Source organism: Lipophrys pholis, assembly GCF_963383615.2.
Source record: "Lipophrys pholis genome assembly, chromosome: 4".
NCBI classification, from domain to species: domain Eukaryota; kingdom Metazoa; phylum Chordata; class Actinopteri; order Blenniiformes; family Blenniidae; genus Lipophrys; species Lipophrys pholis.
In genome coordinates, this window is record NC_137637.1 from 3,663,410 (window position 1) to 3,679,099 (window position 15,690).

Genomic DNA, 15,690 nt, shown 5'->3' on the forward strand with positions numbered 1-15,690 from the left:
CTCCTGGTCACTGGCTGATATGGTCTGCCGGATGTCTGCGTAGTACCTGAAACAATGAGCAGATGGACTCAGAAACACTTTCTCTCACACACACAAAGCCTGCAGAGTAATCAATGACGCTCCCTCTGAAGAGCTGTGTGGTCGTGTCGTCCCACGGGGACTTTATGATGTTGAACATGTGAGAATCGTCACTCTGGAGTAAAAGTCCCTCATGTGCCTGGACTTGTTAAAATAACAGTGTTCTTTCTCTTCTTGGAACCAATTTGAATTATTTACAGCTGCTTGTTTGTGTTCTTTCCATGTGTTTCCTCCAGCATTTTAGTTTGTCATTTTCAGTCATTGTCTCTTGATTGTTGATTCGGTCTCCAGGATTGATGTTGAAATAATGAAGAGGAATAAGATCGAGGTCAGTAGGACCAGAATTGAACACTTACTGCACGGTAACGATTATTAGTGATACGTGGTGCAGCTCGCTGTTGTGTTTGTACTGTTAAACAGTTTCTCTGTGATGAATGAAAACAAACAGACACAGGTGTGTGTGTGTGTGTGTGTGTGTGTGTGTGTGTGTGTGTGTGTGTGTGTGTGTGTGTGTGTGTGTGTGTGTGTGTGTGTGTGTGTGTGTTACCTTTCCACCATCTGTTTGTATCGAGGGATGTCTCTGGCGTACAGCAGCTTGTTGATGGGAGAATCCTGAGAACAGGAAAAGAAATCATTTGACAGATGACAACGATTCTTCATCATCATCATCATCATCATCATCATCTCCAGCCGCTCCTCCTGAGCAGCTTCATCCTCACCCTGCCCAGCTTGTGCTCTGCGATGGTGCAGGAGTCCATGAAGGTCTGTGCGATGACGGAGAGCACGGCGTCCACGTGGTCCGAAGCCTGGACGTCGAAGATGAACTGCGGGTTCTTGACGATGTTGATCCAGAAGCGCAGCGGCAGACTGGAGCGGCAGGGGAACAGGGGCGGCTGTTATTTCACCTGCCGGAGGTCACGGCGGCGGCGCACTTCCGCACCGCGTCATACCTGTTGGTCTTCCAGATGTGGATGGTCTCCGGGTCGGAGATGCCGTGCGCTGCGGCCTGGTCGTCCAGCAGGTCGAAGAAGTACTTGACCGCCAGCGGGACGGGACGGCTGGTGCTGAGGATCACCGTGAACAGGTCGTCCACGAACTTCTGCAGCGTCCCCTGAGAGACGAGCACAGAGCAGATCCACTTCACTGTCAGAGGTTAATCCGCTCCATGGGAGCGACAGAAGGAACGTGTAAAGACTCCGTTATATTAAAACTGTGGCTTATAAGTCAACTTGTGAATAGAATTTAGAACTGGAAGATTTTATTACAGTTTTGATTTAGTCTTTAAGGAATTTACACCACTTTTCGGAATGCTTTAGCTAATGAGCATTCATTTTGTTTTAATCAGGGAGACTGTCTATACTCCAATATTCATGGCTTGGCTGGTAGAGCCGTCGTCTCCCAATCGGAATGTTGCAGGTTCGATTCCCAACTCCACCTGTCCATGTGCTGAAGTGTCCTTGTACAAGACAACGGAGTGACAGCACCTTGCATTGGCGTGTGAATGTGTGTGTGAATGGTTGAATGTGACAAACAATGTGAAGCCCGTTTGGACTGCTCACAGTTAGTTATTCTACCATTAATTTACAGTCAATTTCAAATGGACCTGTTTCACTGATATTGCTCTTTCAGCTACTGCTCTCCTGTAAAACTGTTAAAGGATAAAGAATGTCCGTTATGACTGCATGGATACACGGTACATTAACATGTATATATGTGACATGAACACTGGACTGATGCCTCTCAATCTAGAAACCCTAGAAAATGTAAAAAATACCAGCAACATCTATTGTCCTTGTATTTTTGTTTGTCTGCTATGTGATCATAGAAAATCTGTAAATTCTAATAGAAATAAAGCTGGAAAACACAAACTGCAGTTTCATTCTTTGTAGTCCGTTCTCTTTGAATCTCCATTGCTCAGCCAGGTGATTCTTTATTGGATTTCGTCAGGTTTTCCTCCAGAGAAACTCAATATTTTTATCAGCTGAAGCAGATTTTAGCAGACAAACTATTGAACTTTCAGAGTCAGAGTCAGAGTCCAGACCTTCATGGAGAGCAGGCGGGTCAGGTAGATCTCGGGGATGGCCTTGGCTCGCTCCCTCTCCCTCAAGCTGCCTCGGCGATGTTTGGGCAGCTCGGGCTCCTCGCTGGCCTTCACCAGGTGCCACAGCCTCACGCCGCCCTCGTCTGCGTCCTCCAGCATGGGCGTCTCTGCTCACACAGGGTTCACGTCACTGTCACTCTGCTCTCAAACACACAAACTGCAGAACGAAGCGGCACCACGAGGAGGAACTCACTCTCTCCTGCAACGTAGTCGTGGTTGTCGTGGTGGATGTGTTTGGTGTGGCGAGGGACCAGAGCCACCGTCGCTCCGTCCGGGACCTGAGCACACACACAGTGGGCGGGTGGGTGGGTGAGTGAGTGAGTGAGTGAGTGAGTGAGTGAGTGAGTGAGTGAGTGAGTGAGTGAGTGAGTGAGTGAGTGAGTGAGTTCTGACCTTGTAGTGCTGCAGTGTGTTGAGACGTTTCCAGTTTCCCTGAACGACTGACGTCAAGTCCTCGTCTGACAGGATGAGATGACCGGCGACTCCAGACCTCCACTCTGATGGAGACAGGAGACCCTCAGCTCTGTGTGTGTGTGTGTGTGTGTGTGTGTGTGTGTGTGTGTGTGTGTGTGTGTGTGTGTCTGATTGTTCTTGTTAAGCACAAAAAATAATCTCCCTCAGAGGAATTGTTGGGGTCGTTTTCCAGTATTTCTTTGTGTCTACTGTAGAGGGCGCCACAGTTCAACATATATGACAGGAAACACATTGTTCATCCCCAGGAAGTGTCAAGTGGCTGTGAGCGAACCCTCTTCTCCCAGGTATAAATCTAGTTGAACAACAACAGTACTCCGTGTGTGTGTGTGTGTGTGTGTGTGTGTGTGTGTGTGTGTGTGTGTGTGTGTGTGCGCGCGTGCTTACCCAGGTCCAGTGAGTCTGCGTGGGGCCGGTGGGAGAAGGAGGTGCCCTTGTACACCTGATCCAGCAGCTTCTCCTTCACCTGTGTGATGGTGTCACAGTCCAGCACCTTGGAGGGGAGGGGCTGGGTCTCGTTCACCCCCCCACCCTGAACCAGCACGTTCAGCGTCTGCGGGACGACGAGCACGGTGAGAGAGAGCGGACAAACACAAACAGACCTGCTGAGCGGCGGCGGACCCGACTGCTGCTCACCAGCGTTTTGTACTCCACGTCCTCTCTCAGCAGCCGGTTGTCGTTCAGGGTGTATTTGGCTTTTCCTGTCACGGCATCCACTGGTCCTTTATCCACCTGATGCTTTATGGCCCTGAAGAGCATGTAGAGAGACTCTCCCGCCGAGTCCTGGACACACACACACACAGATTCCTTCACCTGCTTTCCTGCAGAGATATCTACTGCAGGTGACCTGACGAGTCAGTAACACTTTACAATGACTTCCAATGTGATAAACGTGAAGGACGATCATGATGACAAGCAGAAAACCTCCAGAGAGTCACAGACATGAGTGGAAAGACGCACACGTTTACTGTTCTCACCATCAGAAAATGTCAAATGTTGCCTTCAGAAGAATTAGTAACAAGATATTTTATGTTGAAAATACAGTCTGACATTCAACCGCGACTAAAAGATCTGTTTGGTATTTGGAGTTTTATTTGTCATTTAGATGTGAGAGAACAAGAAACAAACCAGCGTCACAATTTTCTACCAGGAAGTTAGAGGGATTGAATCATCCTGTTTCACAAATCTTACAGTTTGGACTCGATCAGACTTTTCTCGTCAAGCTGCTGGAGGTTTAGACGCCTGGGAGACATTTTCTGAGCTTCTGTCCCTCTACCTCTTTCATTATTACATCTCCTCCCTCCCTCAACCACCTCCTCCCTCCCTTCATACCGCCACCCCCTCCTTTATCCCTTCCTTCACTTCCTCCCTAGCAATGTGGATGTTAGTGAACACGCCAGTGGCCACACTGCAGCTCTAACAGAGGTCAACAATCTACTGGACGCTGCAGGCCAACTCTTTCTACAGCCCTCTCAGTGTGGACTCACCCGGAGGAACGCATACAGGCAGATGGACATCCAGTTGGTCAGCAGCTTCTCCACCACCGTCTCTGTCCTACACACACACAGACACACAGACACACGCACACACCTGGAGCATTAGAAATCTTTCCTGATCAGCTGATCTATCGTGATCTATCCTCGGCCTTGCTCTTCTCACCTCCTCAGCATGAGTTTGGGGTTCTTGGCCACGTACTGCTCCACCAGGTCGTTCAGCAGAGTCTTCAGGATGTCTGTGAAGTATTCCAGTTTGCCGTGGAGCGAGACCGTCAGCAGAGAGGCCACGTAGGCTCGGTCTCTGGGGGAGAAGGTCCGCTGGCTCTCCAGAGTGTGGATGAACTGAGAGGAGAACGAGAGCAGAGTTATTCCTCAGCTTTAACCTGTCGTGTGCGTCTGTGTTCGGCCCTGATGATGATGGGGGTGGGGGTGGGAACCTTGGTGAGGAAGAGCTTGCTGTTGAGCAGGTTGGACAGCTGTACCAGGCCCTGCTCCACCGTCTGCCGCCGACACTCTTGAACATCCAGGTCTCGCCGCAGCGGAGACTCCCGGTGGCCGGGGAAGAAAATGCGCTCGGCGTACTTCTTGTAGTCCAGGAAGGGGATTCCCGAGCCCACCAGGTCACTGGACATGTCCATCATCTCCGTCATCAGGTCTGAGAGGAGGCAGGAAGAAGAGCTAAGACTCATGTTTTTACTTTGACACCCAAATATAGTATGAAAACGTGTTTGACACCACTGAGCTAAAACTTCTCTTAAGGTGTTCCTAGTGCATGCTGGGGAGTGTCAGCGAATTATTGACCGTGATAAACGAAAGGATCAGGACGGTTGAAACTCTGCTGCTCCTGTGACTTCCTGTTCAGCGCTCACTCTCCTACCTGTGAACTCTTTTTTGCAGCGGTCTCTCACGCTGGTCTCCAGGTTCTCCAGCTGGATCTGGACCTTCTTGTAGTCCCTGAGAGCCTGCTTGCTTTTCCTCCTGACAGACAAAGACAGCGTGAAACAGAAATCACTTCCATCAACTCCCCGCCGGACCTTGCAGGTTCAACCAAGTCAACCAGATCGTCACTGTTTCTGGGAGAAATTATATCAATTCAGGCCAAATAATTTACCAGTAGGTTTGATGGAGTCGTGGAAAACCAACAGACCCAACAGGATAATTAATTGAAAGCGGGTGCTCAAAATTCAGTTTGTAATTTCATTCATTTATTCTGTAAAAAAAAACAGATTTCACTTATTTAAAGATGAAGTGTCCACGTAGAAAATGTCTCATCGAATCAAGAGGTGAAAATGTCTAAAGACGTGCAGAAAACAAGATGCAGAAATGGTCTCCGAAGCAAAACCAGAGAGAAATGGAAGGAAATGGAAGAGCACCATTTTGAATGGATGGAAGAATAGACTCAGGGAATGGCCAAAAGAGAAACAGTTTGTTTGATTGTTCTTTGTGGTTCTTAGGGTCGCAGTTTGTCAGATGACCCCCAAACACTGAATTCAAGCCACAGCCCACTCTCAAGATGGTGGAAGCGCCCTGATATCGGGATGCTTCACTTACTGTGGTCTTGGGCCAATTTATCACAAACTAGGGATGTTGGATAAGTTCACATACATCAAAATACTTCAAGAGGTCATGTTGCATTAGGCCAAAGAGAAAATGCCTTTGAAATGGATGTTTGAACAAGAGAATGACCACCAACACAGCAGAAAGCCAACAGCCTCCTGGTTCATGGAATGGCCGGCCCAAACCTCGGACATTAATCCCATATAAAACTTGTGGGGTGACATGAACAATGAGGACAAACCCAGAAATGCAGAGGAATTATGATGTAATTGTGTCTTTTGTGTAATTATGTCTGTTATAAAATCGTCTCGAGCTGGATTACCTGTCCACTTAGTTTAGTGCTTCACAGGAAGGCTAAATGCTAAAGAGCTTTCAGTTTATACTGTAAATCTGAGTTTGTACAAACAATGTAGACAGAAACCGAATTTAAGGTGGATGTTGATGATTCTGTGATCCATCGTGCTATTCACAACCCGTCTGGTGAGGCTCGTCTCGAGCTCTAATAGAAGAACACACTGACCTGTAGATGAGCACGATGATGAGGACGATGAGGGCCACGATGGAGGCCCCCACCCCAACTCCAATCTGAGCTTCCAGAGGGAAGGTGGACAGGCTCAGGTTGTCGTACTGGACTTTGCCCAGGGAGAAGTTAAGGTTTCCCATTTGGACCTGAAAGAGAGCGGCAGCGGCGTCCGGTCAGAAGCTCACAGAGCAGAGCAGATCAGATCAGAGCTCTCAAACTCACGGTGAACTCCGGCAGGCTGTCGGAGCCCTCGCGCTTCTTGCTGTTGGCTCCCGAGGCGGGCTGCTGAGGCGGCGGCTCACAGTACAGATGATTCCTGGTCAGGGTCTTCACAGCGCACACTCCCTCCCCCACACGCACCACCACCTCGTCTTTACCGATGGCCAGGTCCAGGTTTTCTCCCTGAGGAGAACAAACACCAGACTGGACTCTTCCCTTTGCCTTTCAGGTAAAACTACTGACATTCACTTTCCTAGGACTTTTGTTTGTTTGTTTTCAGTTTTTCAGTGTGATTCAAAGTGAGTGCAGCAGTCTGTCCACAACCCACAAAAAACTCCAGACACTGCATGAACTCTCAATGCATCCATCTTCGCTCCTTCTTTATCTACATGAGGTCACAGTGGCAGTATAGAGAGCGAAGAAGTCGAGACATCTCAGTGCCCTCACCTCCAGCTGAATGAAGCTGCCCGGGTTGTATCGGTAGGCCTTCAGGGGGTCTTGCTGGTTCAGGGGTCTCAGGACAGGGTTGGGCTCATAGCTAAAGGGCTGCGGGTTCAACCTGCTGAAATCAAACCGCAGGTTGTCCAACAGAAACTCTACGGTCACCCGAGACCCCCACACAGAGGAGTCCACCATGGGAGAGCGGCACAGGATGAGGGAGGAGGAGTTCATCTCGCAGCGCTCTGTGAACTGATGCAGAGAAAACACACAGGGTCACACACACACACACACACGCACGCGCGCACGCACACACACACACACACACACGCACACGCACACGCACACGCACACGCACACGCACACGCACACACCTGTTTGACGGAACACTGGGGGTCTCCAACACAGATGTGGTCAGGAATCATTCTGGTCAGTCTCTTCACTGTGTTCGTCTGCTCTGTATCCCTCCTCTTCCTCTTCCTCTTCCTCCTCTTGTCCTGGCTGACGGACTCGAAGGGGGTGGCGGTGACGACCATCCGCGGCTCCTGCACCACGTCCAGGTTGTGACCCGACAGGTAAATCAGTCGACCCCCACTGCAGGAAGAAACATTGATTTGATTCCAAGTACAGTTCACACAGTAACTGCTAAAAAATGAGTACGACGTCATTCTAAACCTGGCTGGAGACATAAACAAATGATGAACTAAAAGTAGACTCAAATAAAACAAAGTTATTATATTTGGCCAAAAACATCTGAGAGAGAAATTATCTGAAGATATAGTAACACCAGATGGTATTACTTTGACTTCCAGTAGCAGCTTGAGGAACCTGGGAGTTATTGTTGACCAGAACTGATCCTTTAGCTCCCTCATGACTGCCTTTTTTCACCTGCATATTTCTGTCGACTCAGAGTGACGCTGAAAAACTAATCCATCATTTGTTATTTTCAGAGCAAACTATGGGAATTCCCTATTATCAGGGTGAAACAATAACTGCTTAACCAGCCTTCAATTGATTCAAAATGCTGCAGCCAGAGTCCTGACAGGAACCAGCAGGAGAAATCACATCACTCCAATATTAGTTTCTCTTCATTGGCTTCCTGTTAAATCTAGAATAGAATTTAAAATTCGTTTAAACCTATAAAGCTCTTAACAACCAGACTCCATCGTATCGTAAAGAGCTGTTTGTCACAGCTATCTTTTACTGAAATCCAGCAATTTAGAAACTTTTGACGCTGGGAGTGATGAAATATGCAGTATTTTGAAGACTTGCTTTCTCAGTGAACTTACTCCAGGAAGCTCTTGGCTGGCGCGGCGTGGCTGATGTTGGGGTTGTGGGTGTAGCGGTAGGTGGCGGTGTGGAGGTGTCGCTGGCTGCTGCCGTAGTGCAACGTGAGCCGCTGCTCCCCCGTCTTGTTACTGCTGCCCGTCACACACTGAACCCCGGAGCTGAGCACCTCTGAAACACTAGGGAACACACACACACACACACACACACACACACACACTTTGAGCGAGCGAGCGAGCGAGCGAGGAGGAAGAAGAAGAGGAGGGATACGGAGCAGACAAACACAGTGAAGACACTGACCAGGACCACATCTGTGTTGGAGACCCCCAGTGTTCCGTCAAACAGACGGAAGCTCCAGCTCTATCTTGTGTGTGTGTGTGTGTGTGTGTGTGTGTGTGTGTGTGTGTGTGTGTGTGTGTGTGTGTGTGTGTGTGTGTGTGTGTGTGTGTGTGTGTGTGTGTGTGTGTGTGTGTGTGTGTGTGTGTGTGTGTGTGTGTGTGTGTGTGTGTGCCTCACATGGTGCAGGGTGCTCCTCCCACAGTGACGGAGAGGTCAGAGGGTCGGCCGGTCAGCAGGTATCGTCCAGTGATGGTGAGAGTGGTTCCTCCTGCTTTGGGGCCTCTCTCAGGTGAGACCCCCATCACAAAAGGGTCCTGAACAGAGGGACGGTCAAAGGTTAATTTCAGCTGGAACTATAAAGCTGCATAATAAACAAATGTGTTTGCATAATGTTTTTTTAACTAATCCAGAGCTGCTCTTCCTTCATTCTCACTGTGACACCATCACTGTTTTGTTTGTTCTCATTTGCTTCCATCATTCACACATGACCTCTTCAAACTGAGGAACTGTTCACTGTGAGGCAGGAGGGCTGACCACTGTGGTAACATGAAGCTCCTGCACCTTATCCAAGTGACTGCAGGTGGCGATGCGGGGCTGTGATAGAAGATTTCTATCTGATACTTTATTGACTATTGAACAGAAACCTCAGTCATACCTCAAACGTTTACAGCCTTTTGACAGAGATGAGATGACGGCGTATCTTATATCTACCTGGTAACTGAAGCTCTGGGTGGACAAGCCGTACTCCCCTCCGCTCACTTTCACAGACACGTGGCCCACCTTCTCCCCCCCACTGGCTTTGGTCCGACACACAATCCTGGAAGACAGAGTCAGTACTGTGAGAGCTGTTCCTCCTGAAAGCAGCCCCCCTCCCCCCAGCGGTACCGTACCTGGACGACACCTCATACAGGCCGGGGACAACGGTGCAGAGAACCCCGGCGACAGACACAGAGTGGAGGATGTCTTCTGCCCTTTGACCCAGGTTGGAGCCGGAGATGGTCACCATGGTGCCTCCTTCCAGCAGGCCAGAGAGCGGCTCGATCTGAAGCAGGACAGGACACATCTCATTCACCTTCTGGACGTTTCTGTACAGGGCAGAATCTCGTTGGACATCTTAAAAGAGGAATCCGTTTTGTATCAACTGTAACTTTGTGGTCTCAAACTCCTCCTCAACTTGATTTCTTAGAGGCTGAGCCTGATAATGACGCTCACTTGGTGACTGTAAATATCACATATCCACTGTTTCTAGTGGCCTCGAATTACAAATCAAATCCGTTCTGCTCTGACTTCCGACCTGGTGGAGCCCTTCAGTCAAGGACCCCTTTCTATGGACCCCCTCTGTGGACTAACTGGACCCCCGGTGACCCTGTTTCACTGTCTCTCCTTCTGATGAGCTGCAGACGCTCTCCTTCACAATGTGGTCCTCCTCACATCCACACACTTCACTAATTCTCTGCTTGTAACACACTTTAACTATGAGGACAAAATGTCCACATTCTGCCATGAAAATACAGAAGTTTGTGTCCACTAATGAAATGTGAGCTGCAAAACCTATGTGACCTTCAAAATGACGAGAAACCCACTCATAAAATGTAATGTGTCTTTTGGCTGTGTAAGATAAAACTGTAGCTGAGCATTGAGCGAAAGCTGTCAGTCGTCTTAATGTTATGGCTGGTGGTTGTGAAGCCGGCAAAGACTCACAGAGTGTATGACAGGGGCGGGACACGTCTGCTGGACGGGCTCCCCGCAGGACTGAGCGTACAGGCAGCTGGCCCGCGGACCGCCGCACCACACGCAGCCGTACTTCTGATGGGCCGTGTGGCAGCGGCTGCAGTCCGAGCGGCCCACCGAGCAGTTGTACAGAGTCACTGGGGGACGGACACACACACACACACACACACACACACACACACACACACACACACACACACACACACACACACACACACACACACACACACACACACACACACACACACACACACACACACACACACACACACACACACACACACACACACACACACACACACACACACACACACACACACACACACACACACACACACACACACGTACGTTAAAAGCTTTCAGACAAGACGGCTGCATCCCACCGCTGGACAGGAAGTGACCTCACCGTACAGATCAGGAGACGTGTCCACGTGGAAGGTGTCTCTCCTCTTCACGTACACCATCGCTCGATATTCCTCCACCGGGGCGGAATACGAGTACTGCACAGACAACAACGTGGCTCATGAGCACACGTCACTATTCTGTGTGGATTGGACCTGCTGCTGCAGCAGTGTGATTGTCGGTGTTGGTGTGGGGATGAACGACTGAACACTATCAGACCTGATGGAGCTGACACGTGATGTCAAAGCTGGACGGGTTCATGTCGTCCGTCTCCACGTAGGCGGTCACCACCACCGTCTGTCCCTCGATGACCAGCACACACTCGTAGTCCAGGTCCGAGTCCTTGATAAAGAAACGAGAGATTCAGTCCAGTCTGTGGGTGCGTGCGTGCGTGCGTGCATGCGTGCGTGCGGGCGTGCGTTACCTGGTAGAGGTGCAGATTGCGTGCCAGCAGAGTGATCTTGCGGTCCACTCTGACAGGCAAGAGTGATGAACCCTGGACCTTCTCCACACAGGGGCAGGCGGAGGAGCCCCAGCTGACATAAGAGCCCTCGTCACCCTAATATTAATGACACACACACACGATATGAAACCAACGTCCTTTCAGCGGGTGTGTTTACACCACCACAGTGTGTCAACACTTCCTGACAAGCCACAGAGAAACAATCTTTAATATTTACACTGGGGTCACTTTGCACAATCAAAACATCAATCCTCTCCATCATTTACATGAAACATGAGCCATCATTTAAAAACATACATACACTTAAGTTTCCTATTGTCAAAAACTGAAGTTTGGTCTTTCGATTCTCGTCGCCTAAATATTAAAGATGAGTTGGCACAGTATTTTTACATGAGAATAAATGTCAGAGCTGAAGAAATTCCCTCCAGTGGTCTCGATGTCAAAATCAGGAAAAATGGTAACATGCACACAAGAAACCGGCTCTGCTGCAGAGTTCAGACGCTTTCTTGGTATTCAGTGAGTAAAAGTATGGAAAAGGAACGACTGGGAGGTTTATTTACTGTGGAGGATCAGAGTTCAGTGAGTGGAGGAGGATCAGGAGGAGGAGGAGGAGGAGGAGGCGAAAAAGGAAGAGGAAGACGAGGACGAGGCGGCTGAACTCACCGGGAGGAAGGCCTCAGCTGCATCATACTGGTAGTCCAGCTCTGAGTCAGTGTCCAGCAGGTGGGGGTAGGACTGAGGGCCATGCTCCACCTCGCCATCGCCTGACAGCACGGTGGCGGCGGAGAAGGAGGCCGTGTCGTTCTCTGCCAGGACAGCCTCCTCTGTGTAGCCCTCCTCCTCTTCTTTGGGCCAGAGGAGCACCCCAGGGTCAGGATGTGTGTGGAGGTGTTGTGGGGGGGGCAGCGTGGGACCCTGCGTCACCTTCAGGTACAGTGAGGGCTCCGAGTCGTTGGGGTCACCTGCGGGGAAGGGCGTGGCCATGGGGAAGCCAGACGAGGCCATGGTGGGGGGCTCTGCCAGGCGTGGGGGGCCGGTGGGGGTCAACTCTGTCAGGACCTCCAGGGGGGAGGAGTCCGGGGTCATCAGCGGCATCACGGGGTCGGTACCAGCTGCAGTGACGGGCAGCTGCTCTGCTGCTGTGCTGACTCGTTCAGGGGGACTGTGGGTAGCCACAAGCTCCACCCCCTCTGTGGTCACCTCAGGGGGCGGGGCTGTGGTGACAGGCTCAGGAGGGAGAGTGGTCTGTGGGGCGGTGGGCTCGGGGCTAGGAGCAGTAGTAGGGAGAGCGATAGGTGCAGGTATGGTAGTTTGCTCCTGAGTGGTTGCTATGACAACAGTGGTGGTGGTGGTGGTGGTGGTGGTTGTCATGGCAACAGTGGCAGTAGTTGTCGTGGTGGGAGGAGTTGTGGGGGTGGGGGTGGTGGTGGGAACAGCCTTTGTGGCAACTGCTGTTGTCATGACTTTAACAGGTTTGACGGTGGGGGGAGATGAGGTGGGCAGTTTAAACTGGGGGGGGGGGGAGACATGGAGGAGAGGGTGAGACAAAAAAACTAAACAAATCAAAAAGAAAAATGGGGGAGACTGAACTTATGTGCGATGTTAAACATGAGACCTCGATGTCAGACCTGATGGCGCAGCAACGTTTACACTCCAAGCTAATTTCCTAATTCAACTCTTTCCAGCACCTGACCGGACGGGACCGTTTGCAGATCACAGATCCGAGAAGGACCGATGACAGAGGGAGACGTTGAGGAACTCACGTGCTGGTTGTAGATGATCACTCCCTCCTCACAGGTGGGCCTGTGGGTGCACGAGTGCTGGTGGACGCACCAGTTACAGCCCCATCGGCTCAGAACACAACCCCGACACCTGCACACAGACGCAGATCGCAGAAATCAGGACGAGAAGCTGGTCAGAAGGGGCAGGAAGGCAGAATCATTAGTGGAGACTCACGGCAAGCTGCCGGACTGCTGCTTCACAGCCGTGCAGTCGTAGAAGGTGAAATCTCTGGAAGCAACCGAGACGTGTCCAAAACGCAGAGACAGGGGGACGGTTACGAAATCTGCAGTGACGGGGAGTAAACAATTAGTTACAGGCCTTCCCTTTTCTTCCCTTTATTTCTAAGAAGAAGTTGTTGAAAGTGGCCATTTATGCACGAACAATCAGTTTTTGGGGGATTTTCCCTCAAGATTTGCACACGCACGCACACACGCACGCACGCACGCACGCACGCACGCACGCACGCACGCACGCACGCACGCACGCACGCACGCACACACGCACGCACGCACGCACACAAATAAATTAACAGTTCCCTACAAGTGTGGTCCAAAACACAAAAACAAAAAACTATAAATGACTAAATTTCAATGCATGTAATATTAATATCTTATATCTTGAATTGGTCAATGTTTTAAAAAAAATGTATTTAATTTATTTCATTCAAAAGTAATAACTTAAAAAACACACTCCCTACATCAAAACTTCCAATCCGACAGTCGGAATGAAAAGAGCAGAAGAGAAGATCAGTCTTATATCTGCTCCTTTGTTACCTTACAATCACTTTACAGTCGGTTATTTTGTTAATGTCCAACTTTCTAAATATTTACAGTTTTACTGATATTTTTGTGCATTTTATGTACAGTATTATATTATATATATTATATACAATATACAAATACAAAACTGCCATATTCATGTTTGTTCAAATCAAACATCCACATTATTTATGTCCAAATTTAATTTTCAGACTTTTCTAACATTGGAGCTTTTCAGCGTTTCTTGAATGCCAGGAAAGTTCCTGACTCTTTTAATTCAGTAACAGAGTCAGGAACTCTCTGTACAGAGAGAAAGCAGTTTAACCCTGTGAGTACTGAGCCGCATGTAAACTCTCCGGTCCTTGATTCTTCAGTTTTCTTTTAAATATCAATAATGTGGCTGATTGTTTCAAGTTGCTTTCCAGCACATTCCATAGGTTTGGACCTCTATGACATATAATAAAACTGGTACATTTTAGTTTTCGATATTTACCTTTTAGAAGTAGATTATTTCTGGTATCATGTTGGGGAGAAGGTGAGATTAATGGAATGAGTTTGCACAATCTAGTATTTGACCTGTTAACAAGATTCCACTTAAAACACGCATTGTGATAAAGATTCACTTCAGGAAGCTTTTGGAGACCACATATATGGAAGAGAGCGTTTGTTGGAGAGTTTGGCGTCGACCATGAAATGATTCTTGTAGCTTTCTTTTGTAGTGTCAGAAGTTTTGTAGTGCAAGTAGAGTGTGTATTGTTCCAGATAAAGTTACAAACAATTACAAAAATATAGGCCTACAGTTTAAGACATTTCTTTTAACAAGCTCTTTAATATGCTTTTTAAATTGTATTAATTCATGTATATGAATTCCTAAAGATTTTTATGCAATCAACTTTTTTAATGTCTATACCATCTATTTATATATTCATGACCTGATCACTGTACTTTTGACCGTTTGAGCAGAAAATAATATAAAAGGTCTCGCTAACATTTAATGATAATTTATTCCATTATAATACATGGCACCTGTGCTTTTTATGCACTTGTCATATGAACACAAACTTCATATTCGACTTGTGTAATGCGATGAAGTTGTGAGTGTTGTTCATGATATCATGCGAGAAGAAAGAAACCCACTTCAGTTTGATGTCTGTTCTTCCTGGTTAAGACGAAGCCCTTCAGAGATCCAATTTAACACAACTGACTCTCTTTTTATGCTTTTCTGGTGTTGGTTTGGTTATTTTGAGTGATTTTTCTCGATACTTGTGCTTCTACCTTATTGTCTCCAGGTTCGTTCGGTGTTGAAATAATGAAGTGAAATATTGTTGAGCAGCAAGGCTCATCTGATTGGACAATATGTTACCATGCAGAGGCTGAATATAAAGTAGAACAATCATTTATCAGTCACTCTGTTGGGTTTCATGTGCACGACTGAATCAAATGTAAATATCATGAGCTCAGTTAATCATATCAGAATCATTTTTGTAAATATCAAAATACAATGTAGAACTGAACTACTCAATAACTTGACTTTCAGAGAAAACCAGTGGTCATAGAATGACCTAAATATCCTTCAGGTTTTTACATCTACTGGCCATAAAGTGAGAGTTGTTCCACAAAGCTTTGGGAGCTTTTAGAAGAACATGGTTGGCTTTAATCTAAAGAAGTTTATACAACTTGAAATGTCTGGTTGGTGCGACAAAGAGTTGAGGATTAAAGTCCAAAGTTTCTCTGCTTAGTTTACCAGTCAGTGTGATTAATAATTACAGGTGCAGCACTGTGTTGAGTAAACTGTGTCGAGTAAACAGTGATGAGGGCGTTTATGCAGGCAGGCTCAGACAGCTCAGGTGGAAACGCCTGTGAACAGCGACAGCTAACCTCCGCCCATCCCTCCATTCACTTTGTGATTCCGCTTCAATCACAACATGAATCCTTTCTTCTTGTTGCGTGTGCAAAGAGTCACGCAGGACAGTCGGTGCACACTGAGGGTCTGAGGCGAGTGTGGTCCAGGTTAGAGCTCTGGCTCACACACACTCAGGTGAGAC

At 48.3% G+C, this 15,690-nt stretch overlaps 1 protein-coding gene across 1 annotated transcript in view; it reads right to left on the bottom strand.

The window, feature by feature from the left end:
• Positions 1 to 15,690, bottom strand: part of plxnb1b (plexin b1b) — a gene marked incomplete at its 5' end in the record, with an annotated part of 29,833 nt that overhangs the window by 944 nt on the left and 13,199 nt on the right. Inside the window, 27 exon segments of the mRNA XM_080461392.1 lie at positions 1 to 46; positions 626 to 690; positions 798 to 945; positions 1,029 to 1,189; positions 2,120 to 2,286; positions 2,373 to 2,457; positions 2,573 to 2,676; positions 3,038 to 3,203; positions 3,287 to 3,433; positions 4,138 to 4,204; positions 4,310 to 4,488; positions 4,584 to 4,801; positions 5,024 to 5,124; positions 6,224 to 6,372; positions 6,449 to 6,628; positions 6,893 to 7,156; positions 7,159 to 7,477; positions 8,173 to 8,349; positions 8,687 to 8,823; positions 9,221 to 9,326; positions 9,400 to 9,551; positions 10,211 to 10,377; positions 10,647 to 10,740; positions 10,862 to 10,984; positions 11,067 to 11,201; positions 12,869 to 12,977; positions 13,062 to 13,170. The exon segment at positions 1 to 46 is cut by the window's left edge and continues 30 nt beyond it. Of these exon segments, the coding sequence (XP_080317518.1) occupies positions 1 to 46; positions 626 to 690; positions 798 to 945; positions 1,029 to 1,189; positions 2,120 to 2,286; positions 2,373 to 2,457; positions 2,573 to 2,676; positions 3,038 to 3,203; positions 3,287 to 3,433; positions 4,138 to 4,204; positions 4,310 to 4,488; positions 4,584 to 4,801; positions 5,024 to 5,124; positions 6,224 to 6,372; positions 6,449 to 6,628; positions 6,893 to 7,156; positions 7,159 to 7,477; positions 8,173 to 8,349; positions 8,687 to 8,823; positions 9,221 to 9,326; positions 9,400 to 9,551; positions 10,211 to 10,377; positions 10,647 to 10,740; positions 10,862 to 10,984; positions 11,067 to 11,201; positions 12,869 to 12,977; positions 13,062 to 13,170 (3,875 nt within the window).